This window comes from Eupeodes corollae, chromosome 3 (genome assembly GCF_945859685.1).
Source record: "Eupeodes corollae chromosome 3, idEupCoro1.1, whole genome shotgun sequence".
Lineage (NCBI taxonomy): Eukaryota > Metazoa > Arthropoda > Insecta > Diptera > Syrphidae > Eupeodes > Eupeodes corollae.
In genome coordinates this window covers 67,656,006-67,676,736 of record NC_079149.1, presented here as the reverse complement: position 1 = coordinate 67,676,736, position 20,731 = coordinate 67,656,006, and the positions used below count along the sequence as shown (strand labels likewise).

The following is a 20,731-nucleotide window of genomic DNA, read 5'->3' as shown; positions in this document are numbered from 1 at the left end:
ATGGCATCGATTGGATCAATAGAAGCATTTGATGTAGCGAACCCTGCAGCATGGGGATCATATAGAAAACGGTTTGAAAGGTTTCTACTAGCCAACGGCATCACAACGGCGGAGATCCAGAAAGCAACGTTCCTGACAATTTGTGGATCTCATTGTTTTAACTTGGTGGAATCCCTCATTTCACCTAAGACATTGGAGCAACACACTTACAAATCCATCATCGAAGAACTTACTCAACACTTTACACCAGCTCCATCTGAAATTGCCTCGTTCTATAGATTTTTTAAGCGCGATCAACAGAGTAATGAGTCTGTTGCAGAGTACATTGCAGAACTTCTTATAATTGATTGCAATTTTGATGGAACCATGGTAGATCGAATTTTACGCGACCGACTGGTGTGTGGATTGCGAAATACACATTTGCAGAAGAGTCTTTTAGCCGAAACGAAACTCACTCTTAAATCAGTCCAACACCGTGCAATTGCTGCAGAGAATGCAGCCAAAAGTCAGCTCGTTATTCAACAAGCAGTTCCGCAGCAAGATCATGTTCATGCTATAAAATCCAGACCACAAAAGCACCAGCACCATAATCCACGAACTGCTGATGATGATAAAACAGTTAGCAGAGAGAAGAATCAAAAGCAACAAACCTGTTTTAGTTGTGGGAATTAACATGCTCGTTCAGCATGTCCATTTCGTACTGGTAAATGTGACAAATGTGGACGTATAGGTCACATTAAAAGAGTATGTCGAACTAAGCAGAACAATTATTCTAACAACAGCAACAGAGGGAAACATCAAGTTAATGCAATGAAACGGTTCGGCAACTTCAAGAAAACAGCAACTGTATTACAGGTCCCATTACAGGTCTTACCTACGTAGACATTGCTTACAACAAGAAGTACATCCAAAATCTTCCTTTGTACATTGCAAGTGGAAATCGTACAAATGTGCTGGGTTGCAACTATGGTTTGACAAGATGGGAATAGTGGTTCAAGGAGTTCATAGTGTGCGTTTCCCAATAGATGATCTGTTGGAAAAGTACGCAGTGCTATTTTCTGAGGAATTAGGTGCATATACGGGTGAACAAATTACATTAAATCTCGATCAGGCTGTACGACCCATCAAACTTCAAGCAAGGAAGGTTCCTTACGCTCAGCGAGAAGCAATTGAAGCTGAGTTAGATAAATTGGTTCGACAAGGAGTTTTAGAACCAACCGAATACAGCGAGTGGCTTACTCCTATAGTACCTGTCACCAAGTCCGACGGGTCAGTTTGTATTTGCGGCGATTACAGGTGCACTGTTAACAAAGCACTGTCACCGCACTATTTCAAGACACCAGCAATAAGCGATATTCTAGCTTCAATACCAAAAGGGAATACATTCGCAAAAATAGATTTGGCTCAAGCCTATCAACAGTTGTTTGTTGATGAGGAAACATCCAAAGTACTTACAATTACTACACATAAGAATGCTTTCAAAGTAAAGAGGGTTCCATATGGTATTTATGCGGGACCCGGAATATTTCAACAACAAATAGAGAACATTCTACGAGGAATAAGTGGTGTTATTGTTTACTATGATGACATCATCGTTGCTTGCAAGGATTCATCACATCTCGTTGAGACTCTTGCAGAAGTTTTTCAACGTTTTAAGGAGGCTGGTCTACGGTTGCGCAAAGACAAATGTCACTTTGATTTACCATCTGTCAACTTCCTGGGGTATATTGTCGACTGCAGAGGAATTCGTCCATCTGATGAAAAAGTCATCGCAATAAGGGATACTCCAGCTCCAACCGACAAAAACAACTGCAGGCGTTCCTAGGCCTTATAAACTTTTATCATGCGTTTCTAAAAGGCAAAGCGACAATTGCCGACCCTCTTCACAGACTCCTCGATAAAAACAACAAGTGGCAATGGAATTCAAAGCACCAAACTGCCTTTCAAGAGCTGAAGAGTTTGCCCACTAATGAAAGTATACTGATTCATTACGACGAGAAATTACCAGTGGCGTTAGTTTGTGATGCGTCCCCTTATGGACTTGGTGTTGTGCTGTCACACATTTTACCTAACCACCAGGAGCGTCCAATTTCGTTTTATTCTCGCATTTTAACACTTACGGAGAGAAACTATGCGCAAATCGGCAAGGAGGCCTTGGCGATTATCGCAGGTGTTAAGAAATTTCACAATTTTCTTTACGGAAAGGAATTTCAAATAGTGACTGATCATAAGCCGTTGCTTGGTTTATTTAATCCAGAGAAACCAACTCCAATTATACTGTCGCGGAGGATGCTTCGATGGAGCGTGTTCTTAAATGGGTTTAATTTCAAGATCGTGCACAGACCAGGTGATCAGAATTGCAACGCAGATGCACTCAGCCGACTGCCCACCCCTTCACCATTTGCAGACGAGTTTCAAATTAATATGTTGGAGGAGTGTGATGCAAACATTCTCCAATCAAGTGACATAGCGAAGATGACCTCAAAAGACACAACTCTACAGAGGGTGTTTTCTTGGACGTTGAAAGGGTGGCCTGCCGTACTTTTGGAGGAGGAGTTCCGACCTTTTTATCAACGTCGCCATGAAATATCGGTAAATAAAGATTGGTGACCGAATTATTGTTCCAGAAGCCGCTCGGAACGATTTGCTGAAAATCTTACATACTGGCCATCCAGGAGTGGTTAGAATGAAAAGTCTTGCCCGAAGCTACATATGGTGGCCGAAAATGGATGGTGACATTGAGGCGATGGTAAAAAGGTGCATCACCTGTCAAGAATCTCGACCAGAGAAGTCTAAGTCAGCTATACATCCTTGGGAAGAAACGTCAAAGCCATGGTCACGCCTACATGTAGACTTCGCAGGTCCCTTTCAAGGTAAAATTGTTTTTATTCTAGTAGATTCTTATTCTACTACAAGCACAAGCTGTGCAATCGACAGTCTTTGTTCTATATTCGCGACACATGGATTACCAGATTCAATTGTATCTGACAATGGAACAGCCTTCACCTCTGAGGTTTTCAGTCAGTTTTGTAGGAATAATCTTATTTCACACATCCTTTCTGCTCCTTTTCACCCATCGACCAATGGACAGGCAGAAAGGATGGTTCGTACTACTAAGGATTATATCAAACGGAATAACAACGGATGTGTTAAGCTTCGCCTGGCAAGGTTCCTGCTACTTAGTCATACTACACCATCAACAGTTACTGGAAAATCTCCGGCAGAAATCTTGTTCAAGTGTCGACCGATGACATACTTTGATAAAATCCACCCTGATAGTCAACCGCTTCGTTCATCCAAAAAAGATCACGTTACAGGTAATGATCTACAATTACAAACCGATGAATCTGTTTGGATAAGAAACTATTCAAAAGGGCCTATTTGGATTTCGGTCGAAATAAGCAAACAAACGGGTCCAGTATCATATTTAGTAAGAACTGACGATGGAAAGACGGTTCGCAGACATTCAGACCAAATTCGACTTAGGAGTCCAGAGACTCATAAAGAACCGGATCCGAAACAACTATAACAATCAAAACCACCAGAAGCTGCATCACAAACAGAGCGAGCCTTACCTGAGCCTAGACGTTCCAAGAGGCTTCGTAATTTGGAAGTTCAATCTAAGAGGGAAGGAGTGTGATGTTTGAACACAGCCATTCTATCAAGTCCACTTTGACAGCTCACATTGACATGTAATGTCTTGCAGTCATTCAATCGTAAGCCGCCATTAAAGAAAGACTCATACTTTTATATTTTAACTTAACTATTAATTAAATGAATTATTGAATTAAGATATGTCTTTAATTTTAAAAGGTACCAGAACACTTCAGACTTGGTGTGAATAGCCTATAAGCTTTTTTACACAAAATACTGACATAAGCGAAAGTACAAAAATTAGATCCATGATAATACTGTACATTTTATATAAGAAGATTTTGAGAAATATGGCCCATCTCTTGCACGCGAACACCTACAAAGAGTTAGACCACAACGTACAAACAAACACCTTTCCTTCAGCTCTTATTTCACTGAGCAAAGTTCACAAAATAGAAAAATGATAAAAATCAAATATAAATTATATTCCTTATATTTTCTTAAAATATCTTCTTTAAAATTTTGCATTTTACTAAGTTAAAATTAGTTGTGGTCTGAATTTTACTAAGATTTTTTAAGGTTTTGTTAAATAGCCCTTGTATAATAAGGGTCTAACGACAAACGCACAAAACTTGCACGATGACAGTAATATAGTTTTTGTACCCAAAAATGTAATAGAAATTAAAATAGAATAAAGTCTCTTATAAGCATCCTTAAATATGCACAATTATACTAATTTATTTCGTAGTAGGAAGTTTAATGTGAAATTGTAATTTGAATACCGATCTCGGGTATATCTCCTTACTTGCCGCTAAACTTTCTGTTTAGAACTAAATTGAATTTACATGATTCTACAACTGCATCAAGCGAAAGAGAATACAAAGGTGTTAACTCTTTTATACTCCATATAAAATACTACAACTTTTTGCCAATATAATATTTCCGCATGCCTTCAACAAAAGCTAAAAAAATGTAACAAAACGGAAAATACCTTCGTAAAAAAGAAAAGCGGTGGCTTTAATTAAGTACAGTGTTTCTCACTAGTTTCAAAGTGATAGTACTTATAATAATTTATATAATAAAAAAGCATTGACATTCGGAGTAGGGTATCTCACAGATATAAAAAAATATTGCAATTATTTTCATAAACCTCGCAATTAAAAGGTATATTAAATTAAATTTTAAACAAAGTGTAGCAAAACGTAAACAAATGTAAGAAAGCAACAAAAAAAAGAAGAAATGTAAAGCTTTTGTCAGACTTGTAACATTGTGGCAACACTGAAGACCAATATGCTATAATAAAGATGAACAAATTTGTCTTCACCATAATCTTGACTTCTGCATTATAGGAATTTCCTTTAATTTAGAATTGAATACCTTCTGCATTTTGGTTTTTTCTCTTTATCTCACAAACACTAAATATATGGTTTTTTTTTCTTTATAGAAAAATGCCATTAAACGAAAACAATTTCTTCAACTAATGTTTAACTTTGGGTGTCATTTTTCTTCAGAAATTAAAACGATAAATATTTATTTGTATCTTAACAAATGTAAAAAAAAAACTTGCAGTGTCAAGAGTTATTCGGTGGGCAACTTAATGTTACCTTGGTGCTAAAATTTACTCTCCGAACGCACCCAAAAATCATTCCTTTTCATAATCATTCCATCAAACTGAAACAAAAATGTTTGACGTTTGTGATCCGTTGTCGATTTGGGTAACAGCCGGGGACAACACCGACAAATTCTGTTTTGAATTTGTATATAATGTAATTTGAGCTCATCCTTTCTTACACATAAATACAAATTCCAAAGAAACGCTTTTGTTTTGCTGTTGTTGTGAAATAATTTAATTGAACTAAATTGCTGATTAACCATTTTGTAAGCAACTATCATGGATACGACAACGACAGAACAATCTGAGAAGAAAGAAACTAAACTTACAGCTGCCCAAATATCCCGAATAGAAAGAAATCGGGTTAAAGCCCAAAACTTGCGGAAAGGCAAGCTAGTAAGCAATCCATATTCCCTCAATAAAACGTATAATATTTTGAAATAAGTTAAATTATATGAATATTTAAAATACGATTTTTGTTTTAGTGACTTGGACGTTCCAGGGAGTTCAGTTTTTAAAGTTCAAAGCACTAGATTCGTAGACAGCGGTGGTGGTTTTCTCATAGAAGCCCCATTAACAGCAAGTCAAGCTGGTCCGAGCGATAAACAAGCAACAAGTAAGTTGTATGAAGAGCCTCCTGTTACTTTTCCTATCACATACACCGAATGCTTGGAATGTGCTGACAAATTCAGTGGTTCCTACCTACTCGATAATTTTGACCACGCTGTGTGTGATAAATGCCGTGATCCGGAAGAAAAACACGCACTCATAACTAAAACTGAGGCAAAAGCTGAGTATCTACTTAAAGATTGCGACTTTGATCGAAGGGAGCCGGTGCTGAAGTTTATCAGTAAAAAGAATGCACGCTATACCAAATGGGGTGAAATGAAGCTCTATCTTCTGCTGCAGGTAATGAATTGGCCTTTTTCGTTTTTAATAATCTTAAAGTTAATTTTTGATTGAATTAAATAGGTTCAAAAAAGAGCCCTAGAAGTATGGGGAAGCGAGGAAGAAGTCATAAAACAACAAGAAGAACGCGATGAAAAACGAGTGGTAACTAAAGTCAAGCGATACAACAAACAAATGAAGCAATTGCGAATGGATGTGAGGAGTAGTCTTTATACGAAAAAGTTAAAACCAATGCATCAACATGAATTTGGTCCTGAAGTTTACAACGAAGAAGAGGATACATATTCGCATTCCTGTGTTAGTTGTGAGTACTCGGAGACATATGAGAAAATGTGAATAAATTAATACAACTATCGATACACTGCCCTTTATAAATACAATTTTTTAGAATTCAAAATATTTGTATGTGCTAAATTCTAAAACTAAACAATAATTGTTAAGATTATATACACAAACATATTCATAAGATTAAGATTGATAATATGATTACTAACAGAGGATACCTATATCCAAAGGGCTAGTTAAGAGCAGAGTCGATCCAAATGAATTATCTTAGAAAATTTGAGTTCACTCAATTTTTGAATGTCTCTGTCATCGATTTAGTTTGTGCACTACCAACACTTTCCATAAGAAAATCTTATTTGTTTAATTTTTGTCTGTTCGGAATGTCAATTAATGTGAAATATGAAACAAACAAAATAATTGTAATCAATCAAATATGTACATTAAATAAAATTATTAATTTAAACGAGTTTTGGTCATTATCTCAATTAAAACAAAATTTCACTTGGATCTATTCTGTTATTAGCTGGCCAACTAGCTCAGTCTGACCCAAACACTATACGGTTTGGTAGGCTGTTCGTTATTGTTCAAGGGCCTAAAATATGATTGTCATAATGAACTCAAATCAAAATTACTTGTTTTTCGACGAGAAAATTGAAGTAGGGAATAACTAACTTAATAGCGGAAACGCGTATTATATTGATTTGGTAATAATTTTGCAACGTTGATTGATTAGATTTTAACTATGAACAAATTTCTAATTTAATTTCATTCATCTACCTTAATATCCCACCTTTTTTTGTTTTTAATTTTTATTTGCAACAATCGAGATTTAACTTCTCGGAGACCCAAATGTTCTCTCAACATGGTTTACATTCATCCGTACGATAATACAATTTGACGGTTAAACAATTTGTACCAGTCATTAAGTCTTGCTTTCGATAGAGCTTGCTCACCGAAGTTCGGCATCATTTTCAACGTCTCGAGAGTAGAAATGGCGTTTCGAGCATAAAATTGAATGGAACTGAGTTTTTAAATAGTTAGAAAAGAATGTATTCAAAAACTGGTGAAAATTATAAAATTTTATGTCAAATGAATTGAAATTACAAGATTAGGAATTCCAGTCTCTTAAATAATATTGTGTTCTTTTAAACCACTGATAAAAAGTGGGTTTCTTAATATAGTAAGGACATATTTAAATAATGTATTAATTTAGGATATGTACATCTTGTGATTAGTAAGTATTTTTTGTGTTTCGTAAAAGTTTACTGTATTTTCATTTATTTCACTATATTTTATTTATTTATCAAAAATAACTTACAAAAACTTATTTATTTACAAGACTATAGCTTTGATCTCGGGTTAATATTACTGATTGTTCTTAGATTTGATTAATTAATCTGATAATTATATATACAGTTGCTCCCAAAATTGAGCGTACACTCAATTAAGAGTTAGTTATTTGTTACTTTTCATATGTACTCAAAAATGTACTGCTATATTTATTTGTTTTTTAAATTAAATTTGAATCCAATGTTCGTCGCCGAAATAACTTTCGCTTCAATATTTACTTCCTCATTTTGTGTGAAAATGGCAGAGAAAAGAAAACTGCTACAAGAAAATAAATTTTAAAACTAAATTTATTCAACAAATCTTCACGTGCAATTAAACAAACCGGGAAGAGGATGAAAACAAATCTTTTCTCAGCAAGACGAACGAGTAATTTTAAGAAAATTCAAAGTGAACCCTGAAACGGGTGTACCCAACTTGGTTGCCGAAATGGCGACATTTATTGAAGACCTGTTTTAACCGAAACTGTACGTCGTGTCCTTCTCAAGAATTATTTTAACGGCAGAGTTGCTCGGAAAAAATTCTTATTTTTAAGCGAAACAACAAATGCAAAAGTTTTTGGAACGATGTTTTGTTCTCGGACGAGACCAAAATTAAAAATTATTTGGGTCTGACGGAAAGCAAATTGTTTAGAGAAAGCCCAATACTTAGCTCAAGACAGAGAATTTGCTTGCCACTGTTAAGCATAGGGGAGGAAATGTTATATTATGGGGGTCATTGGCGGCAAATGGGACTGGGAACTTTGAATTTATTTATCAATAATAAAAAACGTTCTACCGGCATTCCAAATTCATTTCATTAATTAGGTGAAACGTCAAGTGATACCTCAAGAATTTGTAATCTCGTTGCCAATTTTTTTCGTTCAGTATTCAGTGGAAATGCACCTGATGTCAACATTTCACATAAATATAAAATAATAAACATTGGTGAGCCACAGGTACGCACAAGTGAAGTTGAGGAAGTATTGAAAAAATTAAAGGAAGTTAAGCAACCTGGGTTTGACGGTATTGCTCCCGTCGTTTTAACAAAATGTGCATCTGTATTGGCAATCCCTCTTGAAATTATTTTCAATAGCTCTCTTCGAGTAGGTGAATTCTTGAGTGACTGGAAATTTTCTTTTATATCACCTATTTTCAATTCTGGTTCGAGAAATGAGGTAACCAACTACCGTCCCATTTGCAAAATATCTGTCATTCCCAAAATTTTCGAACAAATTATTAATAACAAGCTAGTTTTCCTTCTTAAAGAAGTAATATCTCCTCTGCAACATGGTTTCATAAGTAGAAGATCTACTTCAACAAACTTAACTATCTTCAGCAATTATGTCTTAGGCATTCTTGAAAAGGGTTTTCAATGTGACGTGGTGTATATCTACTTCTCCAAAGCTTTTGATAACGTCAATCATTCGCTTTTAGTTTCCAAACTCAAAAATGTAGGTTTTCACTCTAATTTACTAAGATGGTTTGAATCGTATTTAGTAGATAGAGTTCAATATGTTCGGATCATTGGAAGTTACTTCCGGCGTTCCACAAGGAAGTCATTTGTGGCCAATCCTATTCTTAATCTTTATTAATGATATCCCATCACTTTTAAAAAATTGTTTTTGTCAGGTGTATGCCGACGATCTTAAACTATTTTTATGTATTCGGACTATATCTGACTGTATACATCTATCCTTACAATATCTTTGAACAAAAATGTACGTTTATTAGCCATATTGACTACGTAGTTGCCAAAGCCAGTGTAAGATACGTCGACAAAACTCAATGCTAATTTTAACAAAACTTGTTTATTCAATAAAGACATTTGTATATTATAAAGTTACATTCATTTCTCTTTTTTTATTGTTTATTTAGGTTTTACTCTTGTACTATGATAGTTTAATTATTGTGAATATTCGCGGCGTCCGATTTTATCGGCTTCGATTTGATGACTGACTTTTATTTCTGTATTTTATTCTTGCATTCCACTCCTCGTGGATCCTCTAGGATTCACCATCAATCGTCAAAACGGATAGTTTATTGGCAGGACGACTCAGAAGGGCATTTGCAGTTTTCACTTCGGCTATTCTGATGTGGCCGTCCTTAGCTGGGACAACCTTTGTAACTCCTCCCTTTTGCCATTGAGCACGAGTTTGATTATGAACGCAAATGATAACCAGATCGTTGACTTTAAGCGCTAGTGATTTTTCATGCCACTTGGAACGGCGTAAAAGTTGTTGTAGGTATTCTACAACCCATCTTTTTCATAAACGATCCTTCAAGTTTTGTGCGATTCGCCATTGCTTTTGTAAGCGTATTTTGATGTCGGCGAGATGTGGTGTCTGGGTCGAGTTAACACACCCTAACAAAAAGTGGTTCGGTGTTAGCGGCTCGTCTTGGTCACTGGACAGCGGAATTTCAGTGAACGGTCGGGAATTCATGATCTTTTCAACAATAAATGAATGAAAGGTAGGTTGAGGTTTTTAATAGTACGTACATTTTTGATGTTGAAACGCTGGTTTTCTTCTAGACCTTTGCTTTCCAGACTAACTTTTCGAGATTCTTCTGTAGTTACCTTTTGTCAATACCATTTGAATTTAAAGGCTCATGTTGACCTTTCAGTTCAAGCCTCACGGCTGTATCTTCTTCCATAAGGGATATAGCTGAGCCTTCATCGAACATTACGTAGGTATCTATTTTGCCTGTAGGACCATACAATGTAACCGGCAAAACCTTAAACAGCTGACCGTTGTCATCTGGTGTGTCACAATTCAAGATTGGCTGTACGTTTAATCTTGATTGGAGAATTTCTTCATGAAATATGATGATGGTATCTCTTCCATTCTGATATGACACAGATCTTTTTCATACGACAAACCAATTAGCTGTGGCCTTTGTTCAAGCACGAGAAACACAGTTGATTGGCTTTAACTTTGGTCCAACGATGCTCAACGTTTAGATCCGTCTTAAATTGTTCACAATTGGTAGTTTATGATTTAATCCAGTGGCAGCATTTCAATTCTCTTGCTGCGGTGAATATGGAAGTAGTTTGGAGTGTAGTGGCATTTTCCCCATTTTTCTGGCTAGTGTGCTCAGCCAAGCTGAAAAGTGTTCGATCGATCCAGACTGTGTTTGATCCATTCATTTTGTTTACTTGTCGGCAACTTTACAACAAGTTCGTCCAAAAGGTTTGGATCTGAAATCTGTCGTTCACATTTTGACGCTTTAAGGAACGATACCACATTTCGAACTTTGGTTAAATATACCAGAATTTGATCGATTTTATTTTCTGATATAATTGGAATGGCTTTGATCTTACTAAGCTGATACCTAACCATGTGTTCTGGTCTTCCAAACGTGAACTGTAGCTCATCGATGATTTTCGGCATTTCACTTGAATAAATAAGCATTGATGCTACCGCTTCCCTTGCTACACCAACTAAGCATTTTTGAAGGCGCATTAAATTTTGCCTGTTGCTGTATTTGAAAGCCTTAGTGTTATCCTCAAAACTCGCAAAAAATAATGGCCATTCCTCGGCATTTCCAGAGAAGGTTGGCAGATCGTAAATTCGTGTGCTCGTCAAATCACCTGCTGAAATAAGAAGATTATTACCTACCGGTGGCGTTGAGAAATGGTCAGCAGACGTGTCCAAGGAGTCTCTATTTTGAATGGGCAGTGCTTCTACTTGGATGCTGAGATCTTTGGTGGTGGCTTGGCTCTCGGCAGTATCTTTCCTAAGTTCTTCCACAGTGGCTTTTAAAGCATTTATGCTGGATACTAATCCTGTCATTACAGTGACATCCACTGGCGGTGTTTCCTGATCTTTATTCGGCATTTTATTTTAATAAATTTAAGTAAATTGAATTTAAAGTGTTCAGAGACGCGAATGAGAAAAGAATGTAGCTTTAATCTATAAGGAAAAGCTACCATCCTCATTTCAAAACGGTAAAACTTTTGGCTTTTTCTCGTGACTATTCTATTCTCTTTTGAGAGAACGCAAATTTGTCTATGTTGGCGCGAACAGCAAATTACGAATTGGCGGCTGGGTGGGGAAATGAGACTCACGTTCGTCTCTTACTCTCTCTGTGTTGGCGGTAATAGAGAAGAAGAAGATTTGAAGAAGTAAATTTGGCGTCGGGTTGGTGAGGCAACGTTTGTTTCTGTTTTGGCGATAACAGAGATTATTTTGAATTTAACGGCGACGGTAAGACGATACGTTTGTTTCTTTTTGGCAATAGCATGTGTGTACAAGAGTATCTTATCGTTTATCTTATTTAAATTTGACCCCTAATTAAAATGTTTGTATGCTTCCAAGTATCAGTTAAGAATCTTTTAGTTTGAATAACTAAAACAAACGATTTTTAATTTTCAATGCTCAACGATGTGAGGTTTTTATTTACCAGATTGAAACTCAACTTTACATTATTTGTTTGTTTGAAAGAAACCTAATCTATTTGTATTTTCGCTGATGATATTGCTGATGTTGTTTTCGGGAAATTCCACCTGTGGGAACCCTCGCTGCAGTCTGGTCACTTCGCTGCAATTCGACCCGCTCGTGTTGTCTGGGGTCGACAACATATTATATGAACTAAGTTGTGTCCCGCGTGTTGTTAGTGACGAAAACTTATATACTGTGATAACTTATACGCCTTGGGCATGTAGGGACGCACAATGAGTTTCTTGAATTGAAAAAATATCTAGATTTTTGTTGCGGCTAGCAAAACAACTTATAATCCGACACAGCTTTAGTTTTAACGAAACGTTTATTCCCTAAAAAGTTATAACAATATTTGAATAAGCAATATATAAATTAAAAATAAAATCTTACAAATTTTGTTGCTGCTAGATCTCAAAGTAAAATGGCTAATGAACCGCCAAATTAGAACGATTTTACAAAGGGCGCGAATCTTAAGTATGTATAATTAGAAAGGGACAAATATAACTTTACTTAAAGTTAACTAGATGTTTAAGTTGACAATAAAAATGATAGCATACAGTCATCGGAGAAAAAATTGCTGCGTTCAATTCTCGACAAATGCTCAACGATGTGAGCTCTTTATTTACCAGATTGAAACTCAACTTTACATTATTTGTTTGTTTAAAAGAAACCTAATCTATTTGTATTTTCGCTGATGATATTGCTGATGTTGTTTTCGGGGAATTCCACCTGTGGGAACCCTCGCTGCAGTCTGGTCACTTCGCTTCAATCCGACCCTCTCGTGTTGTCTGGGGTCGACAACATATTATATGAACTAAGTTGTGTCCCGCGTGTTGTTAGTGACGAAAACTTATATACTGTGATAACTTATACGCCTTGGGTATGTAGGGACGCACAATGAGTTTCTTGAATTGAAAAAATATCTAGATTTTATTGCTTAATGAAGATATTTGATTCGTTGTAGTTGTTAATAAATCCTTTAATATTCCATTGCATAGCAATTAAATTGTTTTCATATAAATTAGGTGGATTTGGTCGCAAACTCCCTGGAGTTATTTAGTCCCACTTCTACTTCAGCCAATAATGCCTGCGACCTTGTTTTATGCATTGCCATCTGGATCAGAGGTGTTCATATAAAATAATTCGCTGTTTATTAGATTATTGGTAATCTTAGGGAAACTTGTTCTGAATTTGTATTTTTTGGTGTTTTTTTAATTGAAGGAGAAGGAAGTGGATGATTGAGAAGTTTGTTAAAAGTTGTTTGTGTAGCTGAGGCAGAAGAGAAGTCAAAAGAAGTATTTGTGGGTGGTGATTTATTTTGTGAGATGCTGGATGGGGTGTGATATGTATGTAGAAACGACACTTTTTCTTCCTCTTTTGTCACTTTATTTAAAGAAAGTAAATGATTTAGCCGTCGTGGGTATAAATTAAAGTCTTCACCAAGGGTATACGATTCGATTGACCCCATGAACAAAGTCGACTTTTCCATTTTAATTTCGGAATCCGATTCCTTTCCACTGGTCATAAATATCAATATTAATTTATTTCAAACCACAAAAGTTCAATAAAAAATTATTAGCCTACAATTATCAATTTTTCTTATAAAAGCACGCACTTTTTGACTCTTTTTCCTCGTCGCCACTGATATGTATGTAAAACGGATAAAGAGAAACGCATGACACGAGAGTTGAGCTTAAACTAAACTTACTTTATTAAATGCTTATACCTACTATCGACGATTTTCTGCATCGATCGAAATTTGGCTTTCCAAGCTTAATGAGTAATTGTTTATTTGCGTGAACAGAAACTTTATTCAAATATATTAGTATTAAATTATTTACAGAAAACATAGTTTTTCCTTACTCTTGGCCTGCCGTGAAAACTGCTTGGGGTTTCTATAAAAAAAAATGCCAATGGCTCAAAATGAAATAATGCCTTCGTTTTGGCGGTGTTTTTCTTATTTCAAGTTTTCTGGAATAATGAACACATTCAATGCTAATTAAAAACGAGCAGCATTCACAGAGACCAAGAGCAAGTTTACACTGTAATTTACACGGGCGTTGGTAACACCTACTTACAGACTAGTATATTATTAATAGTATAGATATACATATGTTAATTTACATAAGTCAATTAAATATGTAAAAGTTGTTTATTGTCTTTTTTTTCTTGTTGGATTAAGAAAGAAGTTGAAGTCAATTGATGATCATTAGAATTTGAAGGGGATTGGTTGTCTAGAGGATTGATTTCGTTTGAAATTGTGTTATTGGTTAAAGAGGTGGATATGGCTTAATGAGCAATATCAGAAAAAGTCTTCGTAAATTGGAGTTCAGGATTTACAACCTTGTATGCTTGTTTGGCTTCTTACACTGTGCATTTTCTAATTGTCTTAATTTTTAATATTTCTTTTGCTTTTATGAAACTTTTGCATGTTTTTGAAGATGCGGGGTGTTCTTCATAGCAGTTCGCAGAATAAGTGCGTGTACATGAATGGGGGTCTACACAAGATTTGTTTTTTTTTTTCTCTTGTCTGTGTGACCTAAGTGTTGGCAATTTTGACACCGCATGCGGTTAGGAAAATATTCAGTTACGATGCAATTATACCAGCCAATATTAACTGTGCTAGGTAGACGGCAGTGATCAAACGTAACAAGAATGACATTTGTAGGAGTTAATATGCCATCAACTTTTTTAGTGAATTTATACACCTCAGTTACACCCTGTGAACTCATTTCTTTTATATTTTCTTCGTCGGGTACACTAATAAGATAAGGTGCATAGACTGTACCTTTAGAGGCATTTAAGTTTGTATGGAGGGTAACCTTGATAGGACAGAGGTTTGATAGAGTCTTTTGTGATTATAAAATTTCAGCTATTTTAAGAGGCTTCACTAGGATGAGCAGATTACCATCTGCAACTGAATAATATATTCATATCCAGTGCTAATTACATCTGTAGATTTTGTTGTTATTGTAAAAATACTTTTCTTTCCCTTAAAATCTCCAACAAATCCTGCTCATATATCGATTTCTTTTTTTGGATCCAGTCGCTTGGATCTGTGTGGTTACTTCGGGTGTACTATGGGGTTTTGTAAGAAACACCTCCAAATTTTCATCGAATTCTTCAATTTCACAATTGCTGACAGTTGTGTGGTCTTCCATCGAGGACAAAAGGAACGATACTTGCTCGAAATAAACATATTTGCACCGCTTAGTAGCTGCTTGGACTGATTTTACATTATTTTGTTTATTGAGCTGTCGACGAAAACATGTCTTCAAATTTTTCCATTTATTTTGAAGTTCTTTAGTTAAAAATATAAAATAAAACATTGTATTTTTGAATAATTTGACATTAATTTTTTCTCTAATTTGGTTTTGTTAAGAATAATATTAAGCAACTAATACATTTTCGCAATCAATGTATGAAAGAGAAAACTAGTGAAATTGAGATGTAAGGTGATTCTTTTCTATCAGAATTTGTTGTAAAAGGAAAACATTAAATAAATTTTGTTCTCTCTTGCACTTGAAGACAATTATTCAACGATTCAGCTGAATGTCCACGCAGTTATCTATAATTCCTTGTGACACAAACTAAGGAATTGGTTTGAGGTGATCGTTTACTTTGTGGTTGCTCAAATGGTTTCTGCATGTGCGCGTACTCTGGTATAAGTCTATAGTCCTCAGTTAAGAAACCAAACACTTTCGAAAAATCGAAACTAAAAGTTGCATATGCGACTTATGTTCTTTTATTAATGAAAACACTTTTTAAAAAAGGTAAAGCAACTTGTTTTATTGGTGTACCAGATTCAACTAACTTATTCTATTTGCCTACTTATATGATATTTGCCAATATCAGCAATTTCATCATTTCTTGAAACTCCAACGAGTACAGACGATTGGCAAATGCATTTTATTATTATTTGGTGTCATCGTATTTCCAACACCTGTGGGAACATCCGTTATGTGTTTCCCTGGGTATGCTGACATCGACATAACTTGCGCGCATAGCCTTATGGTAAGTTCATCGTTTTTGGTTTTAAAAAGAGAAGAATAATTTGTATCTTTTGAATAATCACACCAGGATTTGGAGAATAAGTTAAATATTTGTGCTAGGTCTGTTATAACTGTATTATTTGAATGGATGGACGATATTGAAAGTAAGCTGAGATTACCAGTTAGTCGTCGGATGTTATGCCAAATGTTTGTGGTGGTAGAATTGCGATTTATGCTGGATGTAAATTCTGTGAACTTTTTTGATTTATTTTGTTTAAGTTCACGTCTGAATTCAGCATTCGCCTTTTTATATAAAATAAAATTAGGTTGAAGTCTTTCAATGCTTTCAATTTGTCTTTGCATAATGTAAAGAGAGTTTGATTCCACCATGGGACAGTTCGTTTAAAATTCGGGTTAAATGTTGGTGTTGTTTGGGGTATCGAAACGTTTGCTGCAGTTTTAATTGCTTTTTGGATTAATGTTGCTTCTTTATTAGTGTAAGTAGATGGGGGATTTTCAAAGAGGTAAAGTTATTTAAAAGACTTTTTATGTTTCATTGAAGTATAATTAACGTTATAAAGAGCAATTTGCACACTTTGTTCGGGGTTGTGTGGTGGGAGGCTACATGCGTCACATTTGGTTATGCCATTGCAACGTTTTGGTGTGTGGCCTAACAGTTGCCAATTTTTGCACCGTATGGGATTCGGGACCCAATAGATTTAGGAGGGTTAAATAAGTTAAATGTGAACAGTATTAATCCCGATGGTGTGGACTTACCATTAATATTAGTTTTCATGAATTTATAAATTTCAATAACCCCTTATAATTTCATCTCAATGATTTCTGACTAGGAAACATTGATATAAGGCATGGCGCAAAAGCAATGCCTTTTGAGTTATTTAGGTTTTCATGTAATTTAACTTCCACTACACACTTTTGCTAGGTTTTTCGGTTTAAGGAATTTATCCGCACTTGTTTGAGATTTGGCCATGATAAGTAGGCTATTATCACGAAGTAGAGATATTTTTTCATTTTCTGTTGTGACATTATCTATTGCTTTTTTTAAGAGAAAGGGACTTAAGGAAGAGAGTGGTTTACTTAGCGTTGTAAAGGTCATCACAACAAATGTTGGGTTATTTTTATTGGACACTTTTGATAGAGGAGGGAAGTTGTTATTGTCAAGAGGGATTTGGTCAGGCCCTGGGCCATTTAATGTTAAATTTATTTTACTTAGAGCAAGGAAAAGAGGGATTAATCGAATGAAAAGGGAAATAAAATATTATTGATACTGAGAAAGCGGTAAAAAGGAGAGATACATGTTTGCGCGAAGCGACAGAAAGAGAAAAACACACAACAGATGGAGAACGATGTGATCACTTCGAGAAGTAGTCGGTGACAGTGTTGCCGAATGAAAAAAAATAAATCATGATTTGAGAAAAAAATCATGATTTGGCCAAATTTAGGAAAAATAAAACAACAACATTTTCTTTTACATATTTACATCATATGTAACATTTATTATCAAATGTTATAAATATTTTTTTTTTAGTTTGTAGGACTTTCAGTTTTTATGTTTACGCAAATGTACTTGGTACTGAACATTATAGATAATATGCCTATTGTATAAAAGTTTGATTATACATACTTATGTTATATACTTTACTTTATTAAAGTATTTATCAAGTAGAGGTTTTTCTATTTTAAAATCAAAGCAATTGTGATTTTTTCCAAGTTTATTCGTGTGTAAAAGACCAATTAGTGACTCAGTTTCAAGTCTATTTCTTATTTTAGTTTTAAGAAGTGTTATTTTTGAAAAAAATCGTTCAATGTTAGCTGATGAGTGTGGCAATGAAGGGATCTCAAAAACAAACTTGGTTAAAAGCGGATACGTGGCAGTTTCATCAACGTGTTTAATTTCACTAACATATCGCCAAAATTCTTCAACATCATTTAAAGTTTCGTTATCTTTTATAATAATATTTGAGTTATCAAACATTCTCCATTGTCTATATCCTGTAAACTATTTTCAGGAACCAAATTTGGAAATTGTTTGACGAGTTGAAAAATTGATGAACGATTTTTATTTAAGGCGTTTAATGGATCCAAAATCTCCATGTCTCTAAAAACGTAGTTATTAAAATTAAATCCGTTATATATTTGTTTGGAACCTTCGATCAAAAATGATAAACAATGACATTGAAAGTTTTGTAAAATGTTTTTGCCAATAAAATATGTTTCCAAAAATGAAGGCACTTTAACTCCATAATACATATTTCATATAAAAGTTGATTTCTCTGACTAGCTAAATCAACTTTTTTTATATTTGTGCTATCCAGGCAGCTTTTTTTTATATAACAACTTAATAATGATTTTAGCGCGGTGGAAACTTCGTTATACATAGTTTGAATCTTTGGTTTTTCTGATTGCATACATTTATTTAATTTATTAAAAAATGGAAGCACAAAACTTAGAAAACTTGAGAACATATAATGAATAGGATCATTCAACATATTCAAAATAGTTTGACTTGACTGTAAATGGTCAGTTTTAACGGCTTCAGTAAAGTATGCTTTCAGATCATCAAACTGCATAAGAATGCAGTTAACAACATCTAATCTAGATAGCCAACAACTTTGAGAAAAATGAAGAATTTTGTTGAGAACATGCGTAAGAAGCACAGAGGTGAAAAGAATGGCAAATACATTTCATGACAAATAAGTTTGGTCCATCTTTTTGCAAAAAAGTGCGAACTGATAAGTTATTACCCATCGCAACCGCTGCGCCATCGGCACCAAAACCTATAAGATTTTTTTTATAATCTATATTGTGTCCGTAAAACTTTTTACGAGGATATCGTATATAGTTTTAGCATCCGCCTTTTCTAAAGTGAAAAGATTATTAAAAAAATCAGATATTGTATAAAATCCTTACATAATCGCACAACAGCACATAAGTTTTTATGTGAACTCAAATCTTTAGACTCGATCCAGGTTGATGGTACGTCGATCAGAAGGTAATTTTTCGCTGTTCCGGTGATTTTAGTATTAAAGATGACCTCGTAAAGTTGTTGTTGCTCTTCTGCACGTGTATAGCTTTCTAATATTTTGTTTACTGATGCTGAGAATGATGGTAGAGTTCCTGGTTTTCCTTCGTAGGGTGTAAGGTATCTTATTTCTTTTTCAATTTTCGCTCTGATGGTGACTGGTTGATTGTTGGTCACCAATAATTGTGTGAGCATTGTCACGCATTGTTCAAGAGTATTTTGCGCCATTCTGTCTCTTCTTTGAAGATCAAATTGGGTATTTCTTTTTTTGTTAATTTTGGAGTAGTTTATTTATAGCCAATTTCACTTGATTTTTATTGAGGTTTGTTCGGTGATGAATAAAAAAACACAAATTTTATTTTTCTTGCAAAAATGTATTACTTAGGCTCGTCCGCACCGCTCAAGCTCTCACAATAGAATCAAAAACTTAAAACTGAATATTGAATAATATAAAATATATACAGGATCATATTTCGCCACATCGCACGATGAAGTGGTTATCGGTCGCAAGTACCGCTTATCACGACACTATGCAAAAGGGTGTGGCCTGCAGACTTGTATGTTGATGGTCTGGTTTCGATTGGATCATCAACGTCGTCGATGATGAGGATGCGCAGCTTAATGTGGTTGTTGTTGCGCTCATGCCCAAAAATCTACCGGACGAAGAATACTGTCTTGTCGGCGCCGTTGCTCTGCTCATGCTTATTGTTGTTGGAATTTTGTGGACCGAGAAATAGGTCTAGTTAATGCTCGCGCGAGTTATAAGTCGCGGCGTGCGCTTGGGTAAAAAAAACAACTTATTGGGTTGAAATTCAAAATGACAATGATCTTTTATTTTCAATAACTTTACACGAAACTTATTCTATTGCTTGTTCTGATTCCAGGAATTCGAAAGGAAATGAACTAGACGCTGATTAAGCGTTATGCTTTCGAATTCCTGTTAACTTTAACAATTGTGTTGACCTAATAATAATAATAATTAGTATCGTCGGTCAGTGACTTGTTGTGTAAGCATTATTCCCTGTTGTTGCTGATGTTGCTGATGTTGCATGGGAATGGGGTTCGTAACTCTTCCCCCCTTAGACTGGAGCGATAGGGTTGGAGCGACAGGTTGAATACTGTGACTGGAATTGTTTCTGAAGTATCTGATGATTATGCCGATGATGAGAAGAGATAGTATAAGAACTACGGCATCAGTGAAGAAAATTCTATGGTGGGCTCGTTTGATGTTGGTTTCATTCGAAAAATGGTATTCTTTTATTTTCTCGAGGCTGATCTTCTCGATGGTCAAATTTGATATAATTTTGGCATATGAAGCGGGAATGATGTAGATTTCGTCTTGGTAAGCTATGGGGTTATTGCTGTAGGTGACATCATTTATATTGACTGAACAGTTTTTGTACTTAAGGAGCGCTGTGCCTTCTATCGTATAGGTAGTGTTGCTGCATGTAGATTTGATGTTTGTTGAAGGAATATTAAGAAAAACTATATGATTCGGCTCTGGTGAAAAGATTTTTTCGATTCTTCCC

At 35.2% G+C, this 20,731-nt stretch overlaps 3 protein-coding genes and 1 pseudogene across 4 annotated transcripts; 3 read left to right on the top strand and 1 right to left on the bottom strand.

The window, feature by feature from the left end:
* Positions 1–672, top strand: LOC129950530 (uncharacterized). The gene has a single exon (XM_056062462.1). It carries the CDS (start codon positions 1–3, stop codon positions 670–672), a length of 672 nt encoding a protein of 223 aa, XP_055918437.1.
* Positions 673–2,725: 2,053 nt separating this feature from the next.
* On the top strand, positions 2,726–3,529 carry LOC129950529 (uncharacterized protein K02A2.6-like). The gene has a single exon (XM_056062461.1). It carries the CDS (start codon positions 2,726–2,728, stop codon positions 3,527–3,529), a length of 804 nt encoding a protein of 267 aa, XP_055918436.1.
* A 1,776-nt stretch (positions 3,530–5,305) lies between these two features.
* Positions 5,306–18,304, top strand: LOC129949283 (DNA repair protein complementing XP-A cells homolog). 2 transcript variants are annotated; one of them, XM_056060646.1, is made up of 4 exons: positions 5,306–5,631; positions 5,692–6,115; positions 6,179–6,419; positions 18,190–18,304. In XM_056060646.1, coding segments are annotated over exons 1-4 (813 nt in total). In that variant the 5' UTR covers positions 5,306–5,485; the 3' UTR covers positions 18,192–18,304. The 2 variants fall into 2 exon arrangements, with proteins under 2 accessions (XP_055916621.1, XP_055916620.1); XM_056060645.1 differs by lacking the exon at positions 18,190–18,304 and having other exon boundaries at positions 6,179–6,866.
* LOC129950528 (uncharacterized) lies at positions 18,302–19,430 on the bottom strand (annotated as a pseudogene).
* Between the last annotated feature and the right edge of the window lie 1,301 nt (positions 19,431–20,731).

Bases quoted from the DNA above. Each gene is read 5' to 3' on its own strand.
- LOC129950530 (XM_056062462.1), top strand. From the start codon at position 1: ATGGCATCGATTGGATCAATAGAAGCATTTGATGTAGCGAACCCTGCA.
- LOC129950529 (XM_056062461.1), top strand. From the start codon at position 2,726: ATGGATGGTGACATTGAGGCGATGGTAAAAAGGTGCATCACCTGTCAA.
- LOC129949283 (XM_056060645.1), top strand. From the start codon at position 5,486: ATGGATACGACAACGACAGAACAATCTGAGAAGAAAGAAACTAAACTT. The intron at 5,632-5,691 runs GTATAATATTTT...TTTTTGTTTTAG, and splicing joins CCATATTCCCTCAATAAAAC to TGACTTGGACGTTCCAGGGA. The intron at 6,116-6,178 runs GTAATGAATTGG...TGAATTAAATAG, and splicing joins AGCTCTATCTTCTGCTGCAG to GTTCAAAAAAGAGCCCTAGA.